The sequence below is a fragment of the Anomaloglossus baeobatrachus genome, unplaced genomic scaffold (assembly GCF_048569485.1).
Source record: "Anomaloglossus baeobatrachus isolate aAnoBae1 unplaced genomic scaffold, aAnoBae1.hap1 Scaffold_464, whole genome shotgun sequence".
NCBI lineage: Eukaryota > Metazoa > Chordata > Amphibia > Anura > Aromobatidae > Anomaloglossus > Anomaloglossus baeobatrachus.
In genome coordinates this window covers 230,692-246,986 of record NW_027443981.1, presented here as the reverse complement: position 1 = coordinate 246,986, position 16,295 = coordinate 230,692, and the positions used below count along the sequence as shown (strand labels likewise).

The 16,295-nt window shown below is 53.4% G+C and overlaps 1 protein-coding gene across 1 annotated transcript in view; it reads left to right on the top strand.

Annotated features, from left to right (window-relative positions):
- Positions 1-177: 177 nt before the first annotated feature.
- LOC142280928 (tubulin alpha chain, testis-specific-like) overlaps positions 178-16,295 on the top strand; it is a 38,237-nt gene continuing 22,119 nt past the window's right edge. The window contains exons 1-2 of the mRNA XM_075332793.1: positions 178-393; positions 753-901. Of these exons, the coding sequence (XP_075188908.1) occupies positions 273-393; positions 753-901 (270 nt within the window). The 5' untranslated portion in view covers positions 178-272. The remainder of the gene's footprint in view (positions 394-752; positions 902-16,295) is intronic.

The following is a 16,295-nucleotide window of genomic DNA, read 5'->3' as shown; positions in this document are numbered from 1 at the left end:
GGTCCGGTAGTTTCCTCTTGGTGCTGCCCGAACCCAAGACCATTAGGCACTGGCCACATTTGCATGCTGCTGGCCCTGTGCACACGGCGTTCAGCAGCCTTAAAGACATATTAGTTTTCCAAATTTCAAAGAACATCGACATTGACTACAGGAATCTGTTTTTCTCGCAGCGTGAGTGCATTTCTATCCACGTGGGCCAGGCCGGAGTTCAGATTGGCAATGCATGCTGGGAGCTCTTCTGCCTGGAACATGGGATTCAGCCCGATGGACAGATGCCCAGCGATAAAACCATCGGTGGAGGAGACGACTCGTTCAACACATTCTTCAGTGAGACAGGAGCCGGAAAACATTCCCCCAGGGCGGTGTTTGTGGATCTGGAGCCCACGGTGGTTGGTAAGTAGTACTTTTTGGCTGCGACGCCAGCATCTGACATTTTCACAGGTAAAATTAACAGACAAGGATACGTCCTGGTGACATTCAGCATCTGAATTTCTGCTGCAGATTTTTACCGCTGAATTGAGCCCTTTAATTGTAGATTTTGGGAAAAGCCTCACATACGTGAATTTGCGCTAACAATTTCTGTTTGATTGTAGAGATCAGTATTGTCTGATTGTCAGAAAGAGCCAGATATAGAAGTAAAGCAGAAGTTATGGCGGGATCTAGATTAGCTCGGATCTGATCACTGCCTTCAGATCACGTCGCGTATCTCCCAGAATAACGGGTTGTTACTTATCACATACGTTCCTGTACAGATGAGGTGCGCACCGGCACATACCGCCAACTGTTCCACCCCGAACAGCTCATCACAGGAAAGGAAGATGCTGCCAACAACTACGCTCGGGGACATTACACCATCGGAAAGGAGATAGTCGATTTGGTCCTAGATCGTATACGCAAGTTGGTGAGTGGCAAAAGCAACTGTCTGCGCTGCTAAGTCCTCATTTATGTATTTAGTGTTAATTTCTTTGTCGCTCCATTGGGAGACCCAGACAATTGGGTGTATAGCTTCTGCCTCCGGAGGCCACACAAAGTATTACACTTTAAAAGTGTAACCCCTCCCCTCTGCCTATACACCCTCCCGTGCATCACGGGCTCCTCAGTTTTATGCTTTGTGTGGAAGGAGGCACACATCCACTCATGCATTCTCAGATTAGTTATATCGGTTGGAAGAAAAGAGGACCCCCACGGGGCCCCCGGCATGTTCCCTTCTCACCCCACTATGTCGGCGGTGCTGTTAAGGTTGAGGTACCCATTGCGGGTACAAAGGCCGGAGCCTCATGCCGTTTTCCTTCACCATCCCTTAGTGGCTCTGGGAGAAGTGGGATCCTGACCGGTCATCCATTCACTGGGACCGGGCTCCCTCCGCAGCCCCTGTGGGAATCTGCTGGACAGGAGTCTATTCATCCTCAGGGACCGGGCCCTGCATCTATAAGGTACTCTGTGTCCCCATGGGGACTGTGCATGGAGCGCCTTCTTCCCGGACGCTGCAGCAGCTGCTGATTTGTGAAGACCGGCGGACTTCCGCGCCGACCGCGCCTGCTTGTCGGCCGCAGTCTTAAATTTAGTCCCCGGCTTCATCGCGGCCTAGTAGCAAAAATCCCGCCCCCGGGCCTGCCTGTCAGGGGTAAGGGCGGGACGGCCGGCCTGACGTCGGATGTGAGGGCCGGAGCATCCTGTATGTTTCCTCCCCCCTCACTGATCACTGTGGGGACCCCAGATTCCCGCACTTTTCTAGCACCGCCCACGGCTCCACTCCTCCCCTGAGAGCTCCGGCAGCCATGTTTTTGGCATTCTGCCGGTGGAGGATTATCAGAGAAGAGCTCTGCAGCTCTGGGAGACTTAAGGCAGGGAATCTGGAGGACACACACTCCGCTTTTTAGCGGTCGGTAAGCCACACCGGTCACCCGGTGCTGGTCCCCCCCCAGGGTGCCGGAATAGATACGTATTTATATACATATTTCTGTTCGGTCGGGCTGTATACCCCTTCCCATATACCCTCAGTGATCACTCTCCTAGGAGACAACAGCATGTCGTCCACAAGGAGCAAAGGTGCTAAGGCACAGGGGTTTTTTGCGACCTGTACCTCTTGTGGGGCTATGTTACCTGCGGGTTCCACCTACCCTCACTGTGAGCAATGCTCGACCCCTGTTTCGCTTGCTCAGCCGGAGCCTCGGTCACTAGTGGGCCACTCCGCTCAGGTAGACCCCCCTGCTCCCCCTGTCCAGGCGGCAGGGACAGAGTTTGCTGCGTTTGCTGAGAAACTCTCTGAGTCACTTTCACAATCCATGGCTCAGTCTATGGACAAATGGTCTGCCAAGCTGCTAGAAGCTTTGCAGTCCAGACCGGTCCTTACACAGGCCCCGGTCCCCGTTAGCTCGTCGCCTCCAGGCCCCTCTCGGTCCGCGCCGCAGCGCGCTCCCAGGTTGGGCCCTAGGTCCCACGCGGAGGACTCCTGCCCGGACCACAGTCCCAGACCGACTAAGTGGGCCCGCTGGGAATCTTCCCCGACTTCTTCACGCTGCTCGGGTTCCCAGCTCGAGGACTCTCTGGAGGACGAGGCGGACGTCGCAGCTCAGGGCTCTGAACCTGACGTTGCCCTCAATCTTGATACACCTGAAGGGGACGCCTTAGTGAATGATCTTATCTCGTCCATCAACCAGGTGTTAGATCTGTCTCTTCCGCCTCCACCTGTAGAGGAGCCGGCTTCTCAGCAGGAGAAACACCAGTTTCGGTTCCCCAAACGTACACGGAGTGCGTTTTTCGATCACTCTAACTTCAGAGACGCTGTCCAGAAGCCCAGAGCGGTTCCGGACAAGCGCTTTACTAAGCGCCTTACTGACACACGTTACCCCTTCCCCTCTGACGTAGTGAAGGGTTGGGCTCAGTGTCCCAAGGTGGATCCTCCAGTCTCTAGATTGGCGGCTAGATCTGTGGTATCGGTGGCAGATGGCTCATCGCTAAAGGATGCCACTGACAGGCAGATAGAGCTCCTGGTGAAATCCATCTATTGAAGCCACAGGCGCGTCTTTTGCCCCGGCCTTTGCAGCCGTGTGGGCACTACAAGCTATCTCAGCTTGTCTGGCTGAGATTAATGCAGTCACACGTAATTCTGCTCCGCAGGTTGCGTCTCTGACTTCTCAAGCGTCAGCTTTTTCTTCCTACGCCATGAACGCAGTCCTAGACTCTGCTAGCCGTACAGTGGTGGCATCCGCTAACTCTGTGGCAGTCCGCAGGGCCATGTGGCTGCGCGAATGGAAGGCAGACTCGGCCTCCAAGAGGTTCTTAACCGGTTTGCCGTTTTCTGGCGACCGATTGTTTGGCGAACGATTGGATGAGATTATTAAGGAATCCAAGGGAAAGGACTCCTCCTTACCCCAGTCCAAACCTAAGAGACCTCAGCAACGGAAAATTCAATCGAGGTTTCGGTCCTTTCGTCCCTCCGCCAAGTCACAATCCGCTTCGTCCAGCAGGCCGGAGAAAGGCCAGAGGAACTCCTATGCGTAGCGGTCTAAGTCACGCCCCCAAAAGGCCGCCGGAGGCGCTGCCTCCAAGGCGGCCTCCTCATGACTCTCGGCATCCCCGAACCGCATCCTCGGTCGGTGGCAGGCTCTCCCGCTTTTGCGACGCCTGGTGGCCACATGTTCAAGACCGATGGGTGAGAGACATTCTGTCTCACGGTTACAGGATAGAGTTCAGCTCTCGTCCTCAGACTCGTTTCTTCAGAACCTCTCCGCCCCCCGCTCGGGCCGACGCACTTTTTCAGGCAGTGGACACTCTGAAGACAGAAGGAGTTGTGATCCCTGTTCCCCCTCGGGAACATGGTCGCGGCTTTTACTCCAACTTGTTCGTGGTGCCAAAGAAGGACGGATCATTCCGCCCCGTTCTGGACCTCAAACTGCTCAACAGACACGTGAGCACCAGACGGTTTCGGATGGAATCTCTCCGCTCGGTCATCGCCTCGATGTCACAAGGAGACTTCCTAGCATCGATCGACATCAAGGATGCTTATCTCCATGTGCCGATCGCACCCGAACATCAACGCTTCTTGCGTTTCGCCATCGGGGACGAGCACCTTCAGTTCGTGGCATTGCCTTTCAGCCTGGCAACAGCCCCACGGGTGTTCACCAAAGTCATGGAATCCGTTGTAGCAGTCCTACACTCTCAGGGCCACTCGGTGATTCCCTACTTAGACGATCTCCTAGTCAGGGCAGCTTCTCGGGCGGCGTGTCAACACAGCCTTACAGTCGCTCTGGCGACTCTCCAGCAGTTCGGGTGGATAATCAACTTCCCAAAATCCCAGTTGACACCGACCCAATCACTGACTTACCTCGGGATGGAGTTTCATACACAGTCAGTGGTAGTCAAGCTACCGCTGGACAAACAGCTTTCTCTGCAGGCAGGGGTGCGATCTCTTCTTCGGGGTCAGTCACACCCCTTGAGAAGCCTCATGCACTTCCTGGGGAAGATGGTGGCAGCGATGGAGGCAGTGCCGTTCGCGCAATTCCATCTGCGGCCACTCCAATGGGACATTCTCCGCAAATGGGACAGGAAGTCGACTTCCCTCGACAGGAACGTCTCTCTGTCCCTTGCAACCAAGACGTCTCTTCAGTGGTGGCTCCTTCCCAATTCTCTATCGCAAGGAAAATCCTTCCTACCCCCAACCTGGGCTGTGGTCACCACGGACGCGAGCCTGTCAGGGTGGGGAGCGGTTTTCCGCCACCACAGGGCTCAGGGAACCTGGACTCCGGTAGAGTCCTCCATTCAGATCAATGTTCTGGAGATAAGGGCGGTGTATCTAGCCTTATTGGCCTTCCATCGGTGGCTGGAGGGCAGACAGATCCGAATACAGTCGGACAACGCCACTGCCGTCGCCTACATCAACCATCAGGGCGGCACGCGCAGTCGGCAAGCCTTCCAGGAAGTCAGGCGGATTCTGCAGTGGGTGGAGGCCACAGCCTCCACGATCTCCGCAGTTTACATCCCGGGCGTAGAAAACTGGGAAGCAGATTTTCTCAGTCGTCAGGGCATGGACGCGGGGGAATGGTCTCTTCACCCAGACGTGTTTCGAGAGATCTGTCGCCGCTGGGGAACGCCGGACGTCGATCTCATGGCGTCACAACACAACAACAAGGTCCCGGCCTTCATGGCACGGTCTCAGGATCACAGAGCTCTGGCGGCGGACGCATTAGTTCAGGATTGGTCGCAGTTTCGACTGCCTTATGTGTTTCCCCCTCTGGCGATGCTGCCCAGAGTGCTGCGCAAAGTCAGGTCCGACTGTCGTCGCGCCATTCTCGTCGCTCAAGATTGGCCGAGGCGATCGTGGTACCCGGATCTGTGGCATCTCACGGTGGGTCAACCGTGGGCGCTTCCAGACCGCCCAGACTTGCTGTCACAAGGGCCGTTTTTCCATCTGAATTCTGCGGCCCTCAACCTGACTGTGTGGCCATTGAGTCCTGGCTCCTAGCGTCCTCAGGGTTATCTCAGGATGTCATTGCCACTATGAGACAGGCCAGGAAGCCTATGTCCGCCAAGATCTATCACAGATCTTGGAGGATCTTCTTATCCTGGTGCTCTGATAATGGTTATTCTCCCTGGCCATTTGCCTTGCCCACTTTTCTTTCATTCTTTCAATCCGGAATGGACAAGGGTTTGTCACTCGGCTCTCTCAAAGGACAAGTATCGGCGCTCTCCGTATTTTTTCAAAAGCGCCTGGCCAGACTTCCGCAGGTCCGCACGTTCCTGCAGGGAGTTTGCCACATAGTCCCACCTTACAAGCGTCCGCTGGAACCCTGGGACCTTAACAGGGTGCTAACGGCTCTTCAGAAACCACCTTTCGAGCCGCTGCGGGATGTCTCTCTATCACGTCTTTCGCAGAAGGTGGCTTTTCTAGTGGCAGTTACATCACTCCGAAGAGTGTCGGAGCTTGCAGCGCTGTCATGCAAAGCCCCCTTCCTGGTGTTTCACCAGGATAAGGTGGTTCTGCGTCCGGTCCCGGAATTTCTCCCTAAGGTGGTATCCCCTTTTCATCTCAACCAGGATATCTCCTTGCCTTCATTTTGCCCTCATCCAGTTCACCAATGTGAAAAGGATTTGCACTCTTTGGATCTAGTGAGAGCACTCCGGTTCTACATGTCTCGCACGGCGCCCCTGCGCCGTTCAGATGCGCTCTTTGTCCTTGTCGCTGGCCAGCGTAAGGGTTCGCAGGCTTCCAAGTCAACCTTGGCTCGGTGGATCAAGGAACCGATTCTTGAAGCCTACCGTTCTTCTGGGCTTCCGCTTCCTTCAGGGTTGAAAGCCCATTCTACCAGAGCCGTGGGTGCGTCCTGGGCTTTGCGGCACCAGGCTACGGCTCAGCAGGTGTGTCAGGCGGCTACCTGGTCTAGTCTGCACACTTTCACGAAACACTATCAGGTGCATACCTATGCTTCGGCAGACGCCAGTCTAGGTAGGCGAGTCCTTCAGGCGGCGGTTGCCCACCTGTAAGAGGGGGTCGTTTCGGCTCTTTTTATCGAGGTATTCTTTTACCCACCCAGGGACTGCCCTTGGACGTCCCAATTGTCTGGGTCTCCCAATGGAGCGACAAAGAAGAAGGGAATTTTGTTTACTTACCGTAAATTCCTTTTCTTCTAGCTCCTATTGGGAGACCCAGCACCCGCCCCTGTGCCCTTCGGGCTGTTGTTCTTTTGTGTACACATGTTGTTCATGTTGAATTGTTCTTTTGGTTCATGGTGTTCAGTTCTCCGAACATCCTTCGGATTGAATTTACCCTATACCAATTCATAAGTTTCCTCCTTCCTGCTTTTGCACCAAAACTGAGGAGCCCGTGATGCACGGGGGGGTGTATAGGCAGAGGGGAGGGGTTACACTTTTTAAAGTGTAATACTTTGTGTGGCCTCCGGAGGCAGAAGCTATACACCCAATTGTCTGGGTCTCCCAATAGGAGCTAGAAGAAAAGGAATTTACGGTAAGTAAACAAAATTCCCTTCTTGCGGAAGTGATGAGTGAACTGTTCAGTGCTCGTAATGAGCATTTTGATGCTTGGTAATCGATTACTGGGTATAACTGAAGTCAATGGGGAACTCGAGCATTTTTATGGAAAATCTTGCTGAAAAATGCAGGTCCCCCATTGACTTCCAAGCATCAAAATGCTTGTCCCGAGCACCGAACAGTTTTGTCTTCACTAATTTGCACCTTATACAATTAGTATTAGAACTGTCACACATCAGATTCGCGGTCAGCAAATGGCCCGGCCAGGGGTCTCCAGACCCGACCTCAACAGCCTTATATACAGTGTGTCCACCCATATCCTGTATTCACCGCACCTATATACAGTGTGTCCAACCATATCCTGTACACACCGCACCTATATACAGTGTGTCCACCCATATCCTGTATACACCGCACCTATATACAGTGTGTCCAACCATATCCTGTACACACCGCACCTATATACAGTGTGTCCACCCATATCCTGTATACACCTCACCTATATACAGTGTGTCCACCCATATCCTGTATACACCGCACCTATATACAGTGTGTCCTCCCATATCCTGTATACACCACACCTATATACAGTGTGTCCACCCATATCCTGTATACACCTCACCTATATACAGTGTGTCCACCCATCTCCTGTATACACCGCACCTATATACAGTGTGTCCACCCATCTCCTGTATACACCGCACCTATATACAGTGTGTCCACCCATCTCCTGTATACACCGCACCTATATACAATGTGTCCACCCATCTCCTGTATACACCGCACCTATATACAGTGTGTCCACCCATATCCTATATACACCGCACCTATATACAGTGTGTCCACCCATATCCTATATACACCGCACCTATATACAGTGTGTCCACCCATATCCTGTATACACCGCACCTATATACAGTGTGTCCACCCATATCCTGTCCACTGCCATTAACTTGAGAACGGCGGCAGCTATAGGCATAGAAGTGGTGTCTAGGTATAGTAAAGTAGCCATGCGCTATGCAATGAAACCACCTATAGCGCCACCTGGTGGAAAACAACGGAGTTAGCATTTTTATCTCTAAAACTGAACGAGATAGAGAAAAAAAGTGAATTACAAAGTTGTAGGGAATCATCAATTCAATACGAATCCACACCTTGCACAGAAATGCTATGATTAGAAGGTGTAAACCTCACAAGGCTGCGGACGTGAAGCGATACCTCATGGAGACCTTCCTACAAGTCATTGGGTATGGAGCTGTGTGGAGTGGCCTCCGCTCACCTGACCTGACCCCATTGGACTTCTTTCTGTGAGGTCACATCAAACAGCAGGTGTATGCGACCCCTCCACCAACATTGCAGGACCTACGACGACGTATCACAAATGCTTGTGCAGACGTGTCACCACCATATTGCACAGCGTGCAGCAAGATACAGTATGCTGTGCAGAGTCCAGATGTGCATTGCAGCCAGATACAGTATGCTGTGCAGAGGCCAGATGTGCATTGCAGCAAGATACAGTATGCTGTGCAGAGTCCAGATGTGCATTGCAGCAAGATACAGTATGCTGTGCAGAGGCCAGATGTGCATTGCAGCCAGATACAGTATGCTGTGCAGAGTCCAGATGTGCATTGCAGCAAGATACAGTATGCTGTGCAGAGTCCAGATGTGCATTGCAGCAAGATACAGTATGCTGTGCAGAGGCCAGATGTGCATTGCAGCAAGATACAGTATGCTGTGCAGAGGCCAGATGTGCATTGCAGCAAGATACAGTATGCTGTGCAGAGCCCAGATGTGCATTGCAGCAAGATACAGTATGCTGTGCAGAGGCCAGATGTGCATTGCAGCTGACGGGGGCCACTAATGAGCGCCATATGCGTGACCAGCATTCAATGTTCTGGGGGGGTCGTGGGTTTCATATCATAGCATTTCTGTATGCAAGGTGTGGATTCGTATTGAATTGATGATGCCCTACAACTTTGTAATTCACTTTTCTTTGTCGCTCCATTGGGAGACCCAGACAATTGGGTGTATAGCTATGCCTCCGGAGGCCACACAAAGTATTACACTAAAAGTGTAAAGCCCCTCCCCTTCTGCCTATACACCCCCCGTGCTCACGGGCTCCTCAGTTTTTATGCTTTGTGCGAAGGAGGTCAGACATGCACGCACAGCTCCACAGCTTGGTCAGCAGCAGCTGCTGACTAGGTCGGATGGAAGAAAAGAGGGCCCATAACAGGGCCCCCAGCATGCTCCCTTCTCACCCCACTTTGTCGGCGGTGTTGTTAAGGTTGAGGTACCCATTGCGGGTACACAGGCAGGAGCCACATGCTGTTTTCCTTCCCCATCCCTTAATGGGCTCTGGGTGAAGTGGGACCCGGATCGGTCTCCAGGCACTGGGACCGTGCTCCCTCCGCAGCCCCTGGGAATCTGCTGGATAGGAGCTGGGTATCGTCAGGGACAAGGCCCTGCTACTATGAGGTACTCTGTGTCCCCGTGGGGACCGCGCATGGAGCGCTGGTGCCATACACATTACAGCACTGCTGGGTGTGTTAGTGCGCCGGGCATGGAGCGCTTGTGCCAGACACTTTCCAGCTCTGCTGGGTGTGTTAGTGCGCTGGACATGGAGCGCTTGTGCCAGACACTTTCCAGCTCTGCTGGGTGTGTTAGTGCGCCGGACATGGAGCGCTTGTGCCAGACACTTTCCAGCTCGGCTGGGTGTGTTAGTGCGCCGGACATGGGGCGCTTGTGCCAGTCACTTTCCAGCACTGCTGGGTGTGTTAGTGCGCCGGACATGGAGCGCTTGGGCCAGACACTTTCCAGCTCGGCTGGGTGTGTTAGTGCGCCGGACATGGGGCGCTTGTGCCAGACACTTTCCAGCACTGCTGGAGGTGTTAGTGCGCCGGGGGACTACGCGCGGCCGCGCTTATTGCCGGCCGCGCTTATAACTTTAGTCCCCGGCTTCTGCGGCCTAGTGTCGTTTATTCCCGCCCACAGGCCTGCCAGTCAGGGGAGGGGCGGGACGCTGCACGGATCGTCAGCGGAGGGCTGGAGCATACATTAGTATCCTCCTCCCTCCTCACTCAGTACAGTGGGGCACTGGGTTCCCGCACTTTTCTTGGGCACGCCCACGGTCCCCTCCTCCCCACAGAACGCCGGCAGCCATTCCTGTCAGCGATTCAGACGCTGGAGAGGAGAGACAACAGGGAGACCCAGGCAGGGAATTTGGTGACCACACAACCGCTCTGAGCGGTCGGTAAGCAGCACCTGTGGTGCTGGCCCCACTGAGTACCGAAGTGTATATATATATATAGGCTTATAGGCTATACATTGCACTGTACGGTCGCTCTGTTGATTCTTGGCTATATACCCTCCTGGTTGTTCTCAGAGGAGACAACATGTCATCTGCAAAAAGCAAGGGTGCCACAGCACAGGCGTATTTTGCAACCTGTACCTCATGTACAGCTGTACTACCGGCAGGGTCCACTGACCCTCATTGTGTGCAATGCTCGGCCCCTGTAGCACTTACTCAGCCGGAGCCTCTGCTACAGGTGGCCCAGGTGGATCCACCTGCTACCACTGTCCAGGTGACAGGGACGGAGTTTGCAGCCTTTGCTGACAAACTGTCTGAGACTATGGACAAATGGTCTGCTAAAATACTGGAAGCTTTGCAGTCCAGACCGGTGATTCAGGCCCCGGGCACTGTCCAATCCTTGACCCCTGGTCCCCCTCAATTGGAACGGCAAAGTGCCCCGGGGGTAAACCATAGGTCCCAGGGTGAGGTCTCTGACACGGACCGCAGTCCCAGGCCGCCCAAGCGGGGTCGCTGGGAAATTCCCTCCACTTCATCACACTGTTCAGGGTCCCAGCAGGGGGACTCTCTGGAGGATGAAGCGGAGGGGGCAGATCAGGATTCTGATCCTGAAGCCGCTCTCAACCTAGATACACCTGAAGGTGACGCCATAGTGAATGACCTTATAGCGACCATCAATCAGGTGTTGGATATTTCTCCCCCAGCTCCTCCAATTGAGGAGTCTGCTTCTCAGGAGAAATTCCGTTTCAGGTTTCCAAAGCGTACATTAAATATGTTTCTGGATCACTCTGACTTCAGAGACGCAATCCAGAAAAACCGAGACTGTCCAGACAAGCGTTTTTCCAAGCGCCTTAAGGACACACGTTATCCCTTCCCCTCCGAGGTTGTCAAGGGCTGGACTCAGTGTCCTAAGGTGGATCCTCCAATCTCCAGACTGGCGGCTAGATCCATAGTTGCAGTGGAAGATGGGGCTTCACTCAAGGATGCCACTGACAGACAGATGGAACTATGGTTGAAATCCATCTATGAAGCTATAGGCGCGTCTTTTGCTCCAGCATTCGCTGCCGTATGGGCACTCCAAGCTATCTCAGCTTGTCAGGCGCAGATTCATGCAGTAACACGTACATCTGCCCCGCAAGTGGTGTCCTTAACCAATCAGGCGTCGGCGTTTGCGTCCTACGCCATTAATGCTATCCTGGACTCTGCGAGCCGTACGGCGGTGGCATCCGCCAACTCGGTGGTACTCCGCAGGGCCATGTGGCTACGTGAATGGAAGGCAGACTCTGCTTCCAAAAAGTTCCTAACCGGTTTGCCATTGGCTGGCGACCGCTTGTTTGGTGAGCGATTGGATGAAATCATTAAACAATCCAAGGGAAAGGATTCATCCTTACCCCAGTCCAAACCAAACAGACCTCAACCACGGAAAGTACAATCGAGGTTTCGGTCCTTTCGGACCGCGGGCAGATCTCAATTTTCCTCGTCCAAAAGGCCTCAGAAAGATCAGAGGAACTCCGATGCATGGCGGTCTAAGTCACGTCCTAAAAAGACCGCCGGAGTCACCGCTCCCAAAGCGGCCTCCTCATGACTTTCGGCCTCCTCAAACCGCATCCTCGGTCGGTGGCAGGCTCTCCCGCTTTTGCGACGCCTGGCTGCCACAAGTAAAAGACCGATGGGTGAGAGACATTCTATCTCACGGTTACAGGATAGAGTTCAACTCTCGTCCTCCAACTCGTTTCTTCAGAACATCTCCACCCCCCGACAGAGCCGATGCTCTTCTGCAGGCGGTGTGCACCCTGAAGGCGGAAGGAGTGGTGATCCCGGTTCCTCTTCAGCAACGGGGTCACGGTTTTTACTCCAACTTGTTCGTGGTGCCAAAAAAGGACGGATCCTTCCGTCCCGTTCTGGACCTAAAGCTGCTCAACAAGCATGTGAAAACCAGGCGGTTCCGGATGGAATCGCTCCGCTCCGTCATCGCCTCAATGTCCCAAGGAGATTTCCTGGCATCAATAGACATCAAAGATGCTTATCTCCACGTACCGATTGCGCCAGAGCATCAGCGCTTCCTGCGCTTCGCCATAGGGGACGAACACCTTCAGTTCGTAGCACTTCCTTTTGGCCTGGCGACAGCCCCACGGGTCTTCACCAAGGTCATGGCAACAGTGGTAGCAGTCCTACACTCTCAGGGACACTCGGTGATCCCTTACTTAGACGATCTCCTTGTCAAGGCACCCTCTCAAGGGGCATGCCAACACAGCCTGAACATTGCTCTGGAGACTCTCCAGAGTTTCTGGTGGATTATCAATTTTCCAAAGTCAAATCTGACACCGGCCCAATCACTGACATATCTTGGCATGGAGTTTCATACTCTTCCAGCGATAGTGAAGCTTCCGCTGGACAAACAGCGTTCACTACAGACAGGGGTGCAATCTCTCCTTCAAGGCCAGTCACACCCCTTGAGGCGCCTCATGCACTTCCTAGGGAAGATGGTGGCAGCAATGGAGGCAGTTCCTTTTGCGCAGTTTCATCTGCGCCCACTTCAATGGGACATTCTCCGCAAATGGGACAGGAAGTCGACGTCCCTCGACAGGAACGTCTCCCTTTCTCGGGCAGCCAAAGCTTCCCTTCAGTGGTGGCTTCTTCCCACTTCTCTGTCGAAGGGGAAAGCCTTCCTGCCCCCATCCTGGGCTGTGGTCACGACGGACGCGAGTCTTTCAAGGTGGGGAGCGGTCTTTCTCCACCACAGGGCTCAGGGGACTTGGACTCAGACAGAGTCTTCCCTTCAGATCAATGTTCTGGAGATAAGGGCAGTGTATGTTGCTCTAAAGGCGTTCCAGCCGTGGCTGGAAGGCAAACAGATCCGAATTCAGTCAAACAACCCCACCGCGGTGGCATACATCAACCACCAAGGCGGGACACGCAGTCGGCAAGCCTTCCAGGAAGTTCGGCGGATTCTGCTGTGGGTGGAAGCCACAGCCTCCACCATATCCGCAGTTCACATCCCGGGCGTAGAAAACTGGGAAGCAGACTTTCTCAGTCGCCAGGGCATGGACGCAGGGGAATGGTCCCTTCACCCGGACGTGTTTCAGGAGATCTGTTGCCGCTGGGGGATGCCGGACGTCGACCTAATGGCGTCCCGGCACAACAACAAGGTCCCGACGTTCATGGCACGGTCTCAAGATCACAGAGCTCTGGCGGCAGACGCCTTAGTTCAGGATTGGTCGCAGTTTCAACTCCCTTATGTGTTCCCTCCTCTGGCACTGTTGCCCAGAGTGTTACGCAAGATCAGGGCCGACTGCCGCCGCGCCATCCTCGTCGCTCCAGACTGGCCGAGGAGGTCGTGGTACCCGGATCTGTGGCATCTCACGGTCGGCCAACCGTGGGCACTACCAGACCGACCAGACTTGCTGTCTCAAGGGCCGTTTTTCCATCTGAATTCTGCGGCCCTCAACCTGACTGTGTGGCCATTGAGTCCTGGATCCTAGCGTCTTCAGGGTTATCTCAAGAGGTCATTGCCACTATGAGACAGGCCAGGAAACCAACGTCCACCAGGATCTACCACAGGACATGGAAAATATTCCTGTCGTGGTGCTCTGCTCAGGGTGTTTCTCCCTGGCCGTTTGCCTTGCCCACTTTTCTGTCCTTCCTTCAATCCGGATTAGAAAAGGGTTTGTCACTTGGCTCCCTTAAGGGACAAGTCTCTGCGCTCTCTGTCTTTTTTCAGAAGCGCCTGGCCAGACTTCCACAGGTACGCACGTTCCTGCAGGGGGTTTGTCACATCGTTCCTCCTTACAAGCGGCCGTTAGAACCCTGGGATCTGAACAGGGTGCTGATGGCTCTTCAGAAACCACCGTTCGAGACAATGAGGGATATTTCTCTCTCACGCCTTTCGCAGAAGGTGGTTTTCCTAGTAGCAGTCACTTCGCTTCGGAGAGTGTCTGAGCTAGCAGCGCTGTCATGCAAAGCCCCTTTCCTGGTGTTTCACCAGGACAAGGTGGTTCTGCGTCCGGTTCCGGACTTTCTCCCTAAGGTGGTATCCCCCTTTCATCTCAATCAGGATATCTCCTTACCCTCTTTTTGTCCTCATCCAGTTCACCAATGTGAAAAGGATTTGCACTTGTTAGATCTGGTGAGAGCACTCAGAATCTACATTTCTCGTACGGCGCCCCTGCGCCGCTCGGATGCACTCTTTGTCCTTGTCGCTGGCCAGCGTAAAGGGTCGCAGGCTTCCAAATCAACCCTGGCTCGGTGGATCAAGGAACCAATTCTCGAAGCTTACCGTTCCTCCGGGCTTCCGGTTCCCTCAGGGCTGAAGGCCCATTCTACCAGGGTCGTGGGAGCGTCCTGGGCTTTGCGGCACCAGGCTACGGCTCAGCAGGTGTGTCAGGCGGCTACCTGGTTGAGCCTGCACACTTTCACGAAACACTATCAGGTGCATACCTATGCTTCGGCAGATGCCAGCCTAGGTAGGCGAGTCCTTCAGGCGGCGGTTGCCCACCTGTAGGACGGAGCCGGTTGCGGCTCTATTATGAGGTATTATTTACCCACCCAGGGACTGCTTTTGGACGTCCCAATTGTCTGGGTCTCCCAATGGAGCGACAAAGAAGAAGGGAATTTTGTTTACTTACCGTAAATTCCTTTTCTTCTAGCTCCTATTGGGAGACCCAGCACCCGCCCCTGTTTTTTTGTGTACACATGTTGTTCATGTTGAATGGTTTCAGTTCTCCGATATTCCTTCGGATTGAATTTACTTTAAACCAATTATAATTTTTTCCTCCTTCTTGCTTTTGCACCAAAACTGATGAGCCCGTGAGCACGGGGGGTGTATAGGCAGAAGGGGAGGGGCTTTACACTTTTAGTGTAATACTTTGTGTGGCCTCCGGAGGCATGAGCTATACACCCAATTGTCTGGGTCTCCCAATTGGAGCTAGAAGAAAAGGAATTTACGGTAAGTAAACAAAATTCCCTTCTTTTTCTCTATTTCGTTCCGTTTTCGAGATAAAAATGCTACGCCCGTTGTTTTCCACCAGGTGGCGCTATAGGTGGCTTCATTGCGTAGCGCATGGCTACTTTACTATACCTAGACACCACTTCTATGCCTATAGCTGCCGCCGTTCTCAAGTTAATGGCGGTGGACAGGATATGGGTGGACACACTGTATATAGGTGCGGTGTATACAGGATATGGGTGGACACACTGTATATAGGTGCGGTGTATACAGGATATGGGTGGACACACTGTATATAGGTGCGGTGTATACAGGATATGGGTGGACACACTGTATATAGGTGCGGTGTATACAGGAGATGGGTGGACACACTGTATATAGGTGCGGTGTATACAGGACATGGGTGGACACACTGTATATAGGTGCAGTGTATACAGGAGATGGGTGGACACACTGTATATAGGTGTGGTGTATACAGGATATGGGTGGACACACTGTATATAGGTGCGGTGTATACAGGATATGGGTGGACACACTGTATATAGGTGCGGTGTATACAGGATATGGGTGGACACGGTGTATACAGGATATGGGTGGACACACTGTATATAGGTGCGGTGTATACAGGAGATGGGTGGCCACGCTGTATATAGGTGCGGTGTATACAGGAGATGGGTGGACACGCTGTATATAGGTGCGGTGTATACAGGAGATGGGTGGCCACACTGTATATAGGTGCGGTGTATACAGGAGATGGGTGGACACACTGTATATAGGTGCGGTATATAGAGGATATGGGTGGACACACTGTATATAGGTGCGGTGTATACAGGAGATGGGTGGACACGCTGTATATAGGTGCGGTGTATAGAGGATATGGGTGGACACACTGTATATAGGTGCGGTGTATACAGGAGATGGGTGGACACACTGTATATAGGTGCGGTGTATACAGGAGATGGGTGGACACGCTGTATATAGGTGCGGTGTATACAGGAGATGGGTGGACACGCTGTGTATAGGTGCGGTGTATACAGGAGATGGGTGGACACGCTG